The sequence below is a fragment of the Capra hircus genome, chromosome 8, assembly GCF_001704415.2.
Source record: "Capra hircus breed San Clemente chromosome 8, ASM170441v1, whole genome shotgun sequence".
Classification (NCBI taxonomy): domain Eukaryota; kingdom Metazoa; phylum Chordata; class Mammalia; order Artiodactyla; family Bovidae; genus Capra; species Capra hircus.
The window spans coordinates 99,722,708-99,738,725 of record NC_030815.1 but is presented as its reverse complement, the minus strand read 5'-3'; the positions used below and the strand labels follow the sequence as shown (position 1 = coordinate 99,738,725).

Genomic DNA, 16,018 nt, shown 5'->3' with positions numbered 1-16,018 from the left:
TGATGTTGAAGCTGAAACTCCAATACTTTGGCCATCTGATGCGAAGAGCTGACTCATTTGAAAAGACCCTGATGCTAGAAAGATTGAGGGCAGGAGGAGAAGGGGACGACAGAGGATGAGATGGTTGAATGGCATCACCAACTCAATGGAGATTGGTTTGGGTGGACTCTGGGAGTTGCTGATGGACAGGGAGGCCTTGCGTGCTGCAGTTTATGAAGTTGCAAACAGATGGACACGCCTGAGCAACTGAACTGAACTTAAAATATCATTAATAAATATAGCAGTTATATTTAAGTATATTACTGTGTCAGGCTTCCTAAGTACCTCAGTGGTCAAGAGTCTGCCTGCAATGCAGGAGACCTGGCTTCAATCCCTGGGTCAGGAAGATCCCCTGGAGAATGAAATGGGAACCCACTCCAGTATTCTTGCCTGGGAGAATCCCATAGCCAGAGAAGCCTAGGAGGCTATAGCCCATGTGGTTACAAAGAGTCAGACACAACTTAGCTACTAAAAAAGAATTAATATAACTATGTTAGTATAATGTAATATTCTTTATATATTTCATCTATTATCATGTATTAGGATATTAAACAGTCTTGAGTCCTTGGTTAACAGTCTTGAGTCTTGGTTACAAGAGTCTGAATTTTTTCAGTTTTTTAAAAATGATTTTTGCCAAAATAATAAGTCCCACAAATGGCTTTTGGTTGATGGTGGTGTTTACATATGGTGCCGATAGAAGGAAAGATTATTTGTGGAACAAGATAACAACGCTTGACCATCTAGGATGAAGTTAAAAGGCTCAGAATGAGAGCCCTTGACTTCTGGCTTTGTCATCAGAAACCAGTGTCTCCAAGACTGTATTTTTTCCCTTTATACCATTAGGAAACAGGCCTGTGGGGTTACATTTTTCCCTGTTCATTTTAATGCTCTATTTTTAATTCTATTTTTATGTCACTTTTGGCATATTTAAATATTTTTTCTCCTTCTCTACAATAAAAGAGGTGAGAAAGATTTTGTTTCATTTTTCTTGACTTAGAAACCATAGTTTCTTTGTCCAAGATTCAAATCAAAAACTTTCTCCCCTCTTTCCTTGTGGTGTTAATCCGTTGGGAACTGCCATGTATGTGTCATGTCTGTGTGTTTAATACTGTAGTAGATAGTGTATTATTATGTGTATACGTTTGTTACACATTCATATGTTGTATGAGTGCGTGTTAAGTCACTTTAGTCGTGTCTGACTCTTTGCAACCCTTTGCACCGCAGCCTGCCTGGTTCCTCTGTCCATGGGATTCTCCAGGCAAGAATACTGGAGTGGGCAGCCACATCCTCCTCCAGGCGATCTTCCCTACCCAGGGATCGAACCCACACCTCTTACATCTCCTGCACTGGCAGGCGGGTTCTTTCCCACTAGCACCACATGTGTGCATGTGTATGTACTAATTACATATGTAAATCATATATTAAATGCTGATTATCCACTCTTGGAAAGTACATTTGTGATGACAACTGTTTGCCCTTGGAATGTAATTTAAACTAATTTCCACCTGAAAGTTTATTTTGCACTTTCTGGATCACAAAGCAAAGAATAGGCATCACAGTACTATGTTTGCTGTTTTGAGATGACAATTGGCTTATTTTTTTTTTTATCTTAAGATTTTATTATTATTATGTCTTAGTATAATTGTTGACTATTATAGTATAATTATGTACTACAGCTGGAGAAGGCAATGGCACCCCTCTCTAGTACTCTTGCCTGGAAAATCCCATGGACGGAGGAGCCTGGTGGGTTGCAGTCCATGGGGTCACTAAGAGTCGGACACGACTGAGCGACTTCACCTTCACTTTTCACTTTCATGCACTGGAGAAGGAAATGGCAACCCACTCCAGCGTTCTTGCCTGGAGAATCCCAGGGACGGGGGAGCCTAGTGGGCTGCCGTCTGGGGTCGCACAGAGTCGGACATGACTGAAGCGACTTAGCAGCAGCAGCAGCATGTACTACAGCTGACAGTATAATTCTGTCAGGTTTTAGGGCACAGTCTTTTTTTAAGAGTGAGGTCGTACTGAAAAAATTATATGAAAAAAGTATTTAATTCACTGTAGTATCTTGAGTTTTACAGGTAGCATTTATATTTCTAGCATATGATACACATTCATTTTCAAACAGAAAATTTATACTTTTATCAGTGGAACATTTATGCTTTCAGTTAACTATTAATAATTAGCTTTTTGGAAAGTATTAATACCTCTTCTAAATGGCAATCATTTTTGGAAATTTGAGAATCAGGAAACCTATTATAAACTCCTGTAAGTTTAGTTACCTCTCCCACTCCAGTACTCTTGCCTGGAAAATCCCATGGATGGAGGAACCTGGTGAGCTGCCATCCAGGGGCTCACTAAGAGTGGACACGACCGAGCGACTTCACTTTCACGCATTGGAGAAGGAAATGGCAACCCACTCCAATGTTCTTGCCTGAAGAATCCCGGGGACGGGAGCCTAGTGGGCTGCCATCTGTGCGGTCGCACAGAGTCAGACACAACTGAAGCGCTTTAACAGCAGCAGCAGCAGCAGCAGCAGCAGCAGTAACAGAGTAGATTATTTTATTCTTGGTGAAACGAAGATACTTAGAGCTTAAAACTTTTCTTGAATGTGGCAAATGTAGCCACCAAAATTTTTTTTTCTAAATATGCATTAATATCTATGTTATCTTCTGCCATCTATTGATTCAACTCCTGAGTTTTGTCAGTTGGGTACATAAAAGAGATCTTTTACAAAAGACTTGGCTGGCTGGCTGTGCTTAAAAAATTTGATCTAAGCATCTTGAGATTATGATAGACGTGTTGTCCTTTATTTAATGTCTGTTGTCCTACCGATGAAGGGATGCCACCACTTGGAGTATCCTGCTTCCTTGAGCCTCAAGTGTATCTCTAAATCTTTCAACCTCTTTGGTAATTGTTTCTGCTAAACTAATTTTTATTATCAAGAATCCAAGACCTAAAGGGAAAGTATGCTGATAAACTGAGTAGCTGTTTCCCTGTGTTCTATCTTCCATGCCTAATTTTATACAGTTAGGTCTTAATAGTTATAGTAGTTTTCTCAGCTTGTAATGACTTTCGGGCCCACCCAAATGACTCCAGTTCACACACTCCACCTGAATTTGCCTTTGGATCATTGTCTAAAACCCCAACCCACAGCTTTAGTCATGGATAATCTACCTCACTGCCCCTCTGCCAAATGTAACCAAAAGTTATTGAAGGAAATCCATGTTAAGTTTGGAGCTCTTTTCTTTTTAATTTTATTTATTTATCTAATTATTTTTTGGCTATGCTGGGTCTTTGTTGCTTCTCTGGGCTTTTCTAGTTGCGGCGAGCGGGGACTGTTCTCTAGTGTGACGCTTGGGCTTCCCATTGCGGTGTCTTGTCTCGTTGCAGAGCGCAGGCTCTGGGGCGCGTGCACTTCAGTAGTCGTGGCTCCTGGGCTCTAGAGCACGGTGTTAATAGATGTGGCGCATGGGCTTAGTTGCTCTGCGGCTTGTGGGGTAGTCCCAAACCAGGGATCAAACTCCTGTCTTCTACACTGCTGGGCAGATTTTTTACCACTGAGCCACCAGGGAAGCCCAGAGCTCTTTTCTCATATTCCACCAAATATTGGCAAGAGAATTTCAAACTTGGTTAAATGACAGTATTCAACTACATGTAATATATGAAAAGCATTTCAAACACAAAATAACATTAACAGGTTTTAAAATAAAAGACCCCCAATACATAATAGCAACTATACAGGAGCAATAACCATTTCAGATAAACATAAAAATAGAACTTCATGTATCATGAAAATGCAAATTAACAGAGCAGTTCCATTTTTACTTTCAAATAGAAAAAAGGTATGCTGATGAGCATACGATGAGAAGGGTGATTTCATACACTGCTAATGGGGCTGTAAATTACATTTTTAAAATGATTTAGGCATGATATATTTATGGCTTTAGATTTTCATATCTTTAGCTTTAACTAAAGGCAAGTGTAATCCCAAGGAAATAATCAGTTATATAAAAAAATTTAAATAGAAAATTTCATGTCAGCATTGTTTATAATTTTAGAAACTATTAGAAACAAACAGAACTAGTAGAAATAACTGTAATTGTTCAATAGTAGAGGAAATACGAGAACAATTATGGTCTGCCAGTGAGATGTAATATATTTCATTTATTAAATGTGTTCTTTAATGATTTGGGGAATGGTTTACTTGTGATATAAAGTGCAAAAATCACAATACAATATTATATGACCAATTCTGATTTTTATTAAATTAATGTGTGTTGTTAAAGATGGGAAGGAAGCAACAAAGTATTTACTTAAGTGGTCTGAGTATTACTTAATGATCTGGGTATTAAATACATGCAAGAGAAAATATCAGCAATGTGATAGCTTTCTTACAACCAAAGGTTAATGCACTTCTTTTAGAAGTAGGGTATATTGCTTTATAAGCACAAATGATATTTTCTTTCTTTTGCAGTGCCTTGTCCAGTGGGAGAATTCTCTCGTTCTGGGTTAATGCCCTGTTATCCATGTCCTCAAGACTACTACCAACCCAATCCAGGGAAGTCCTTCTGTTTATCATGTCCCTTTTATGGAACTACAACCATCACGGGTGCCAGATCCATCACAGATTGTTCCAGTAAGATGATACTACTTCATTTCTCACGTTATCCTGTATAGGAGAGTTTTATCTCCACAGTAACTTTAATTGCGACTGTTACTATGTTCAGTGCCTTTGGGAGTCTGGATGTAAGCTGTCCTTTGAAGGGGTTTTTGATGACAATGACTCAGATTCTTCACTCTGGGAATGGTGAACTTCACAACCTCCAAATTTCGAAGAGTCTAGAATTTAATGACATGTCCCATCTGTCTCTTATGTTCTGTCTTTTTATGTAACTAAAGGAAAATAAATGTGGCTTTACTGACTCTGAGAAGCAGAATCTTGACTGTGGCATTTGAATAGAGTCTGTTCGTAGAGAACAAACTGTGGTTGCCCAGGGGGAGGGGAGGAGGTAGAGGGGGGAATGGAGTGGGAAGTTGGGAGTAGAAGAGATCAGCTAATATATATAGAATGAATAAACAGCAAGGTCCTATTGTATGGCACATGGGACTGTATATTCAGAATCCTATGATAAACCATAATGGAAAAGAATAAAAAACAAATCTATAAAAAATACGTTAAGTTACATATATATTCACTTATATATATATATATATTTAAAACTGAACCACTTTGCTTCCCAGCAAAAATTAGCACAACATTGTAAGACAGCTATACTTCAATTTAAAAAGTAAAAGGAAAAAATAGAATGCGCTTAATTGGCAATATCTACTACACCAAATACGTTTCTCAGATATTTTCCCTTTAACTTTGTTAGGCTTTAGTTCAACTTTCTCAGCAGCAGAGGAAAGTACAGTGCTTCTTTCTCCTCCTGGACATGTCAAAAAGAAGTATGAAGTCAGCAGTCAGGCAAGTCTACTCTGTATTTGTAAAATTTTCTCTAATGGAGTGCTTGGAAAACAATTTCTCATTATACATGTCACACAGAGGAAAACTAGCAGACTTGAAATTTCAACTAATCAAGGCTCATGAATATTATCAATGAATAATTGTATTTGCTTATGACTTATAATAGGAACTTTCCAAGAAAGCACCATTAGAAGTCCTAAGTACCAGAAACTGGAATTTTCCCCTGTGATGTCTGGTGTAGAGAATTGTGGATGTGGAGAGTCTTTTGATTTGCTAATAATTAACATGTGCCATGAGCATAACCCATCATTTGAGTAAGCACGTTGGGATTAGCCAAGGGCCTTTTCTGATTAGCAGGACAAGTTACTCAACTTCCATGAAAGATATTTAAATTTTTTGCCAGCGGGAATGGCAGGGGGGAATCATTTATTGGAGAAAAGTTGTGACTTTTTTAAACATAATTGTTCTCCATTTATTTTTTAAAGACTAGTTAAGACCAATCATTTTGAATGATTCAGCCATTAATCTGAATGCACCTTGTCCCATGTCATAATAAATTCCTAGGCTTTAAGTATTTTTAAGGAGGATAATGAAGTTATATTTCTTATTTTAACTTCCTGCTTCCAAACAGTCTCACTTGTAAGGGCTTCATAAGTGAAGCTTTGAAACTGAGCCTAATGGACATAGAACCTCTAAAGACATGACTGTCACCTCTGGAGACATATTAGAATCCACTGGCTAACTTATAATGATGTGCAGATATAACTTCCAGAGATTCCTGATTTAGCTGGTCTGGTTGGGACCTGTCCTTAGTAAACTTTTTAAATGCCTTAAATGAAGTCTAACGTGCAACCAGCACTGAGTGACACTGCCTGGGTTTAGCAGAGCATCACTCAAGAATGATATATAGCATTTGTGCCCGTATATGGCAGGTACCAATGTTATGCAGGTAGCAGTCCTGCTGGACTCACTTGGAAATAGGAACCAGCTAATGCTGTACATCCTCTAACTCCCTACTCAGAATTGCTTTGAAATTAACTTGTCTCTGATAAATTTTCTTTTCACAGGTTTTCCATGAATGTTTCTTAAACCCCTGCCACAATAGTGGAACCTGCCAACAACTGGGCCGTGGCTATGTGTGTCTCTGTCTGCCTGGATATACAGGTAACACAGAGGAGTGCAAATTTTCATGTATCTTTCATACTGCATCATTGTAACTTGAAGTTTCAAACTTTGAAACTTTAAAAATAAATGCCGCAAGATACATTAGACTGGGGACTTCCTGGCAATCTAGTGATTAAGAGTTCACCTTCAAAAATGCAAGGGGTATGGGTTTGATCCCTGGTCAGGGAGCTAAAGATCTCACATAACTTGTAGCCAAAAAACCAAAACACAGAACAGAAGCACTGTTACAACAAATTTAATAAAGAATTTAAAAATGGTCTACATTAAAAAAAAACTTAAGATAAAGATGCACAAAAATTTGGTTGAACAAGACAGACCAATATGTGAAAAAAGTATACAGATCTTACAAATGACAATTTTCTTTGCATATTTTGGAGGAAGAATAAAAAATCATCTTCTCTGTGAAAAAATCACATCATAACTTACAATTTAAATTTGAATACAGTTCCAGAGGTCATGTCCAAGGTTGCATTCTAACACAAATTAAATGCATGACAGTCAACCTAGAACAGATTGTCTAGCATAAACATTTTTAAACAGACTCCAGTTTCTCTCATTTGTTTCACACGAATGGAAGTGCTTATGGCCATGATGTGTTGTTTATTTCTATCTTTCTGCAAGCTGTGCTTAGGAAAACAGTATGGCTTTGAACTTGATTTTATGGAGGAATTATGTAAGAATTGTGTTTTCTTGCAGCTTGGTTCAAATTCCAGTTCAGTACAGAAAGATAATGTTTGTTTGAGGAGAAATGAACTATATATTAAATGTTGTAGTTCATTTAAAATAATTTCCTGTTTTCTTCTAGAAATGCAGTTTTTCCTTTTTGAGTTTTGTGTCACCAACATGAAGTATTTTCATGAGAAAAGTGGTATTTAGATCAAAGAATTCACCACAAAAGAGAAGTTGGAAGACAAAATACAGAATATTGTCATTCCACTTATTTCAGCGTGTGCACACATGTATGTGTGTGTGTGTTTCAATTTTTATAAGAATTTCTGTCCCAACATTTCATAAGAAATAATGATCTTGTCCTAGAATTTTATAAATGATAGGTGGTTGAGAAAAGCATAGTATCAGACAATGATTCTCAAATTTTGATGCTCATTAGAATCATCTGTAGGATTTCCTAAAACACAGACTGTGGCATTTCTGTCACATTCCCAGAGGATTGCAGATGCTATAGGTCCAGAGACCATTCTTTGAGACCTCCTTGTGTAGAAGAACATGGATTTCAGCAGAATTAGTCCATAGAAAAAGACTGTGTGTACCCTATGAGAAGATAAACCCTATTCTAGGACACCTGGCATATGACTTGAGCTCTGGCAAGATTTAGCACCACCCCCATTCCTCAGCCAAGTGGCCTTGGTAACAAGTACATGTGACTTTTTACTTTTCACTTTGGAATCAAACTAATTCCTGGCACCATTTTATGCTTCCAGATTTCTCTCTTTCCCCTCTACTTCTGACTTGGGATCTTTTGCTGTCTTTTATGTATCCTTGTAAGGATAGCTTAAATCTATTTAGAAAGAGGTAATACCTTCATGAAATGACTTAATTAGATGGTAATTCCTAACATATTGCCTTTTTCTTCATCACTGCCACTCCCTATAAATTCAGGTTATTGGGATAAGTACCTTTAAAGGACGGTTCTGTTTCTGTTCATCCTCTCTTTGATTGACCTTCAGTGTTTGCATTTTTAGGCTTAAAATGTGAGATAGACATTGATGAATGCAGCTCACTGCCCTGCCACAACAATGGAATTTGTAAAGACCGAGTTGGAGAATTCATTTGTGAATGTCCATCTGGTTACACAGGTAAGGAAAGAGTGTCTTATTCTTATAGTATTAACCTTTGAAACCTTAAAATAATGAGTTACCATCTCACACCTGTTAGAATGGCTATCATCAAAAGGTAAGAGATAACAGTGCTAGTGAGGATGTGGAGAAAAGAGGACTATTGTGCATTCTTGGTGGGAATGTAAATTGCTTCAGCCATGGTGGAAAACAGCATGGAGGTTCCTCAAAAAATTGGAAATAGAATTACAATACAATCCAACAATCCCTCTTCTGGGTATCCATTCAAAGAAATGAAATCACTCTCTCAAAGAGATATCTGTACTTCCATGTTCATTGCAGCATAATTCACAATAGCCAATCACCAAGATATGGAAACAAGTATATATCAAGAGATGAATGGATAAAGAAAATGTGAGGTAGGTAGGTAGGTAGATATCCTTCAGTGCTATGTCACTTCAGTTGTGTCTGACTCTTTGTGACCCTGTAGACTGTAGCCCACCCGGCTTCTCTGTCCATGGGATTCTGCAGACAAGAATATTGGACTGGCATGCCATTCCCTTCTCCAGGGGATCTTCCTAGAGGGAAGGGATCGAACCCACACAGCTTCTTTACCACTAGCGCCACCTGGGAAGCCCTATGTATAACATGTACTGGGATATTATTCAGCAAATTATTGTATTTGGCAAAGAGCGTATTTTTTTCCACAAATATATTAGCCTTGATTTCCAATTTCTCTGCTCTTAACACCTGAAAAACTTGCTTGAAACTGTTAGTCTTAAATTCCTTTCAGTTTTCTCAAGCGCAAATATTCTGTGATTCTTTACAGGTCAGCTATGTGAAGAAAATGTAAATGAGTGCAGCTCCAGTCCTTGTTTAAATAAAGGAACTTGTGTTGATGGCCTGGCTGGTTATCACTGCACGTGTGTGAAAGGATACATGGGTAAGATGTTTCTGTTCTTCCTAGCTGTCTTAAAGAGTTCTGTAAAGCCTCACAAATCATGATATTTACTGTTATATATGTGACATTATATAAGTTAATGTTAATTTTATGATTTTATAACTGCGCCATGTTTTTATAAGGGAAAGTCCTTATTTTTGAGGAAATTCACACTGAAGTATTTAGAGGTAAGACAGCATCAGGTCGAAAATTGACTAAAGCAATTCAGAAAAAGTAATACGTTCTTGTACATGTCTGTGTATATATGTAAATGTAGAGACAGAAAGAGAAGACGAGTTTATATGCTAAGACAAACACTCAAGAAGTAACTGGAGATGAAAAAATATTATTATAAGTGAATGCTAAATAATAGAATGTGTGTGTGTGTGTATGTATATATACACACACACATATATAACTGGTAAAGAATAAGTCCAACACAGAAAATGATCAGTGACAGAAAGAGGCAAGATCAAAGATACAGATGAACATTTTGAACTATGTATGCTAGTTTAATTTTTGTTTAAACATTATCTCAGGCATCCATTGCTAATGTTAGTTCCAGAAAAAGGTAAGATTAAAAGAGCAGATTATCAAAAACACAGTCCTAAAATGATTTAGAAAAGCCAGAGCTTATTTAAGGATAGGTCCCTAAGCTGTTTGGTCACCTAGTGGCTCTACAGCCTCCATTTCATCCTTTCGAAGCAGCATCCTCCAAGGAGTCCTCACCTTGATTCCAGTTTTCCAAAGGAGTTAACCTTTGAGCTGTCTCTCATCCTCATCCATCCCCAGGCCTACACTGTGAAACAGAAGTCAATGAATGCCAGTCAAGCCCATGTTTAAATAACGCAGTCTGTGAAGATCAGCTTGGGGGGTTCTTGTGCAAATGCCCACCTGGATTTTTGGGCACCCGGTGTGACATAAACATGGATGAGTGTCTCAGCCAACCATGCAAAAATGGAGCTACCTGCAAGGATGGTGCCAATAGCTTCAGGTAATAGACTAAGCCTGGCTCTTCTTGCTGTTTTTATTATCTTAACTGTTCAGTCATTCTACCATCTTTACAGAATATTACTTTGAATTCCAGGCCAGCCCTTCTCAAATCCTAGCCCAAGGATAAGCTATGGTAGAATCTGACTACCACCTGATGTTCTGATTTCCTACCTCTTGGGTAAAGTCTATCATTTTGTAATAGACAATCTGTATGTTTTAAGTTCCCCTGTGTTTCTGAAGCAGAGCCGGACTTTGAAACCACTATTCTATACTTGGGAAGTCATAAAAGATAAAAGGAAGGACATTTATTCAAAAGCAAATGCAGAATCACTATTCAAAACCTAGTTTTAAATGTTTTATATTTTAGCTGGCATTTTCCCACCAACTAAAATCAGAAGGAATAGTGGAATTCTACCGTCACAGAGCCATTCTATGACCATGATTTTCAAACTTTTTTTTTAGTTTAGTGTCCCTTGTTTCCAGGGAAATCAGAGTGTAAACAAATAAAAAAAATTAAGCTTTTGTGGTTGAAAATAGTGGTGTTTTGGGGGAGAAAGACTGGCTTCCTAAGGCAGGTCTTAGAGTACCGGTAGAAAGCAGTTTGAAAACCAACACTTTTTTTTTAATCACTATCAAGTCGTCTCTGTTCCATTCAGTTCCCTTGCAGGATCTGTGGCTTCTGCAGTACAAAAAGACAGACTGGCCTTGCTTGCAGAATTTTAGGGAACTTTACTGTCCTCAGTAAGCAACTGGTTCTGCAAGTTTTCAAAAGTTAAAAGCTTAAAAAAAAATTCTACCTCAGTTGCAACATTTCCCAGCCCCCTTCCATTACCATCCCCCAAGAGAGCTAGGACAATATCTGGAAGAAATAGGGAGCCAGTTTTGCCATTGAGACTTTCACTCTCAATGTGAAAATAAAGATCTCAGTGTAGCATCAACTTTTCATAGGTTTTTTAATATCTTCAGGCATATAGCACCTAACCATAGGCAATGAGACATTTCCAGATGAACAGCAAGAGTTCCAAACTCTCCCCAGGGTCCAAAACAATTGATCAATACCAAATTTGTCTAAATCCTAACTAGAGGAAAGGTGAAGAAGGCAAACTCTCCACTTCAAAAGGAATGCTGATTGCCGCCGAAGTGAATCTGTTTCACAAAGACACTGAACTACTATAATGATATCAAACATGGACAGATATACATCAGAAATTAAAACAACATTGTAAATCAACTACAATAAAATTTTAAAAAACAAGTATTTTTAAAGTATTTCCAAAAAAAAGCATGGACAGATAAACATGAGTGAAATTCAGCCAAAGTAGATTTACCATCAAATACACAGAACTCCATAAAGATGCCCACCAATTCCAACTGAGATTTTCTTTTAAACCTCCAAATACCATTTATTTATATTATTACCAATATCAAAGAGATCCCCATATAAACATGCTAGTAGTAATATTAACTACATTTATTGGGCAGATCCTTTTTAATTAAAGATATTTCAGATATACTGAAAATTACAGTTCAGTTCAGTTCAGTCGCTCAGTCATATCCGACTCTTTGCGACCCCATGAATCGCAGCACACCACGCCTCCCTGTCCATCACCAACTCCCGGAGTTCACATAGACTTGCGTCCATCGAGTCAGTGATGCCATTAAATTACAAAGAATAGTAAAAGTCATACACTCACCACAGTAGTGATCAATCCTTAGCCTTTTGCTGTATTTGGTTCATATCTTTCATTTAAAAAAAAATAAACTCTGAAGATAGATTTGGAGTCCCTCCAGTAAGCGTGCACACACACACATTCTTCTTCCCTGATAGTAACCACTGTCTTGAAGTCGGTTTATAACTTTCTCATTCAGACTTTGCGTTACTACATATATGACTTCATAAACAATAAATATTATAGTTTTACATGTTACATAAGTAGTATCATACTATACATATAATCCTTTTGTATTTTGTTTTTCCTTTTGATACTGTATTATCAAGGTTGGTAATTTGCCTCTAGTTTGCTCATTTCAACTGCCAATTAGTATTCTATTGGATAATTATACCACAGTTTATTTTCCCAGTCACTTCTTCATGAACATGCAGAATGATGCTGTTGTGGAAATTCGTTATATTTGTCCTTGAACACCTGGCAGTCATCTCCCAGAATTCATACTAGAAGTGGACATACAGGGCTCTGAAAATGCAAACCCTCCACTTTGTTTGACATTGCCACATGGTTCATGACACTCTTGTCAGTATTTGACATCAACGGATGTATTTTCCATTTGGAGGAGTTTAAATGGCTTCTTGCATTGCCCAGAGACTGTATGGCGTGCTGATTGAGATCGAAGTCCTTCACCACCACTTAGTATCAAGAGGACTTGGGCAAATTAATCTCTCTGAGCCACGATTTACTCATTGTAACTGGGAATAATAATATTCTTCATCATTATAAGGATTGAATTAATGTATGTGGGGATTCCCAGGTGGTGTTAGTGGTAAAGACCCCACCTGCCAATGCAGGAAGACCGTAAGAGACACAAGTTCAGTCTCTGGGTCAGGAAGATCCCTTGGAGGAGGGTATGGCAACCCGCTCCGGTATTCTTGCCTGGAGACTCCCATGGGCAGAGGAGTCTGGCAGGCTACAGTCCGTGGGGTCACAAAGAGTCAGACAAGCTAAAGCAACTTGGCAAGGCATCTATTAGTGTTTAGAAGAGCATGTGAGCTTTTTATATTTTTCCTAGAACTTCGTGGTGAGAGAAAATGGCAGTGTGTGAATAATACTTCACCTTGACCAGAACTAATTTCTACTCTGTTTTTACCACAGCAACATTTCAAGTATATGTTGTCTTCAGTTCAGTTCAGTTCAGTCACTCAGTTGTGTCCAACTCTTTGCGACCCCATGAATCGCAGCACGCCAGGCCTCCCTGTCCATCACCAACTCCCGGAGTGCACTCAGACTCACGTCCATCGAGTCGGTGATGCCATCCAGCCATCTCATCCTCTGTCGTCCCCTTCTCCTCCTGCCCCCAATCCCTCCTACCATCAGAGTCTTTTCCAATGAGTCAACTCTTCTCATGAAGTGGCCAAAGTACTGGAGCTTCAGCTTTAGCATCATTCCTTCCAAAGAAATTTCAGAATGGACTGGTTGGATCTCCTTGCAGTCCAAGGGACTCTCAAGAGTCTTCTCCAGCACCACAGTTCAAAAGCATTTAAATAGGTTTATTTGAATGAACTTTAAAAAGTAAGAGTTAAAGCACCATTTTAATGTAGAAAATGTGTTTCAGCATTTCAGGATTTTTAAAAAATTCAGTTAAACTGAAAAAAAGGAAAAACAAAAACAATTCACCCATTTTTCCCACCCCATGCCTCTGGCAACTGCCAGTCTGTTTTGTAGGCTGTGGGTGGGCATGGGTGGGTGTGTATACACATATGTATATTTAGATTCCACGTACGAGAGAGCTCATATTAGCACCAAACTTTCCGGAGTCTTTCTAGACAGTGCTGCCGTTAATGGGAGGCTGCTTCTGATGCCTTTCTGCAACTCTTCTAATTGTTCCAACATTTTGTATTGTTTCAGGTGCCAGTGTGCAGCAGGCTTCACAGGGACACACTGTGAGCTGAACATCAACGAATGTCAGTCTAACCCCTGTAAAAATCAGGCCACCTGTGTGGATGAATTAAACTCCTACAGCTGTAAATGTCAGCCAGGATTTTCAGGCAGCAGGTGTGAAACAGGTATATGTGAGCTTCATGTTGTTAAGAACGATACCAGGTACAGTGATAACAACATCAATTTTTACCTGCACTAAGCACAATCTATATACCAAAGACTATGTGAAGCATTTTGTACTTATTTCATCTTCACAGCCATCCTGTAAACTGGGTCGTGTTATCTCCAGTAGCACAGAGGAGGAGGTTGAACATAGAGATGTAAGGGTGAAATGGAGAAAATTGAATTTAGCAGAACTCTTCACATTCTGGGTGTTTAGAAAGGACACTCGGATAAGTCACTTGATTGAGAAGGTCAGAGTCTGTGGATATGTTTGAGAATGCTAATCTGCTTTCTCAGAGCATAGGAGTCTTCTAACCCTAGGACTTTTGTTCCGTTGACTGGGATATGCAGGACTGGGGCTCCTGAAATGGGGAAGAACCAGGGCCCTGAGCAGGAATGGAGTGTTGCCGTCTCAGTGGACCCCCCCCACCCCCCTTCTCTCCTGCAGCATCGGTTACTCCACTCTCTCGAGTTATTCCCATCAGCCCACAGGTGCTTCGTCTCTCATCTTGGATGACTCCCCAGCCCCACCTCTCCTTGCAGCTATTCTGTTTCAAAGCTTCCTTTCACTGCTGAGTGCTTTTCCTGTCTTGGATATTCACTGTTGGTTTTATTTAAAACAGTTTGTTGAACAAAAAGGAAACAGACTCACAGAGACAGAGAACAAACTAGCGGGTACTAGTGGAAGGGGGAAGATGGGAGGGCAAGATGGGCATAGGGATAGAAGAGGGGCAAATTACTATGAATAAAATGAATAGGCTACAGGGATAAGCATAGGAAAGATAGCCAGTGTTTTATAATAGCTATAAATGGAATATAACCTTTAAAATTGTGAGTCACTGTGTTGTACACCTGAAACTTATTTAATATTGTAAATCAGTTATATCTCAATAAAAAATAATAAAAGACATACAAAACACTAAAGAAGTAATATGTTATTTATTTCATAAGCAATATGTATTTAATTTTGAAATTGCTTCTCAGATTATCATATTTACTGAAGTGAGCTTCTTTGACAATAGTATTGCATACTTGCTACTACCTTAGACAATTGAAAAATGCTTCACAAGTGCCATGATATTTTCTTTTTATTAAAGTGTAGTTAATTTACAATGTTTTGTTAGTTTCTGGTATACACAGAGTGGTTCAGTTGTATATGTTTATATACACATGTATATATATCCTTTTTCACATTCTTTCTCCTATACTATATTGCAAGATATTGAATACAGCACCCTGTGCTAAACTTGTTCATTTTATGTACAGTAGTCTGTATCTCCTAATCCCAAACTCCTAATTTATCCCTTTACCCTCTTTGGTAACTATAAGCTTGTTTTCTACATCTGTTAGTCTCTTTCTGTTTTGTAAATAAGTTCATCTGTATCATTTTTTTTAAGATTCTACAGATAAGTGATATCATGATATTTGTCTTTTTCCATATGACTGACTTCATCTAGTGTGATAATCTTTAGGTCCATCCATGTCGCTGCAAATGGCATTACTTCAATCGTTATCAGGCTTCCCCAGTAGCTCAGAGGGTAAAGCGTCTGCCTGCAATGCAGGAGACCCGGCTTTGATCCCTGGGTCGGGAAGATCCCCTGGAGAAGGAAATGGCAACCCACTCCAGTATTCTTGCCTGGAGAATCCCATGGATGGAGGAGCCTGGTAGGCTACAGTCCACAGGGTCGCAAAGAGTTGGACACAACTGAGTGACTTCACTTCACTTCATTCTTTTTATGGCTGAATAAAAGTGAAAGAGGAGAGTGAAAAAGTTGGCTTAAAGCTCAACATTCAGAAAACGAAGATCATGGCATCTGGTCCCATC

At 38.4% G+C, this 16,018-nt stretch overlaps 1 protein-coding gene across 1 annotated transcript in view; it reads left to right on the top strand.

The window, feature by feature from the left end:
• Positions 1–16,018, top strand: part of SVEP1 (sushi, von Willebrand factor type A, EGF and pentraxin domain containing 1) — a 210,261-nt gene that overhangs the window by 128,657 nt on the left and 65,586 nt on the right. The window contains 7 exon segments of the mRNA XM_013966263.2: positions 4,514–4,675; positions 5,415–5,506; positions 6,574–6,670; positions 8,392–8,505; positions 9,314–9,427; positions 10,217–10,418; positions 13,999–14,156. Coding sequence (XP_013821717.2) covers positions 4,514–4,675; positions 5,415–5,506; positions 6,574–6,670; positions 8,392–8,505; positions 9,314–9,427; positions 10,217–10,418; positions 13,999–14,156 — 939 coding nt within the window.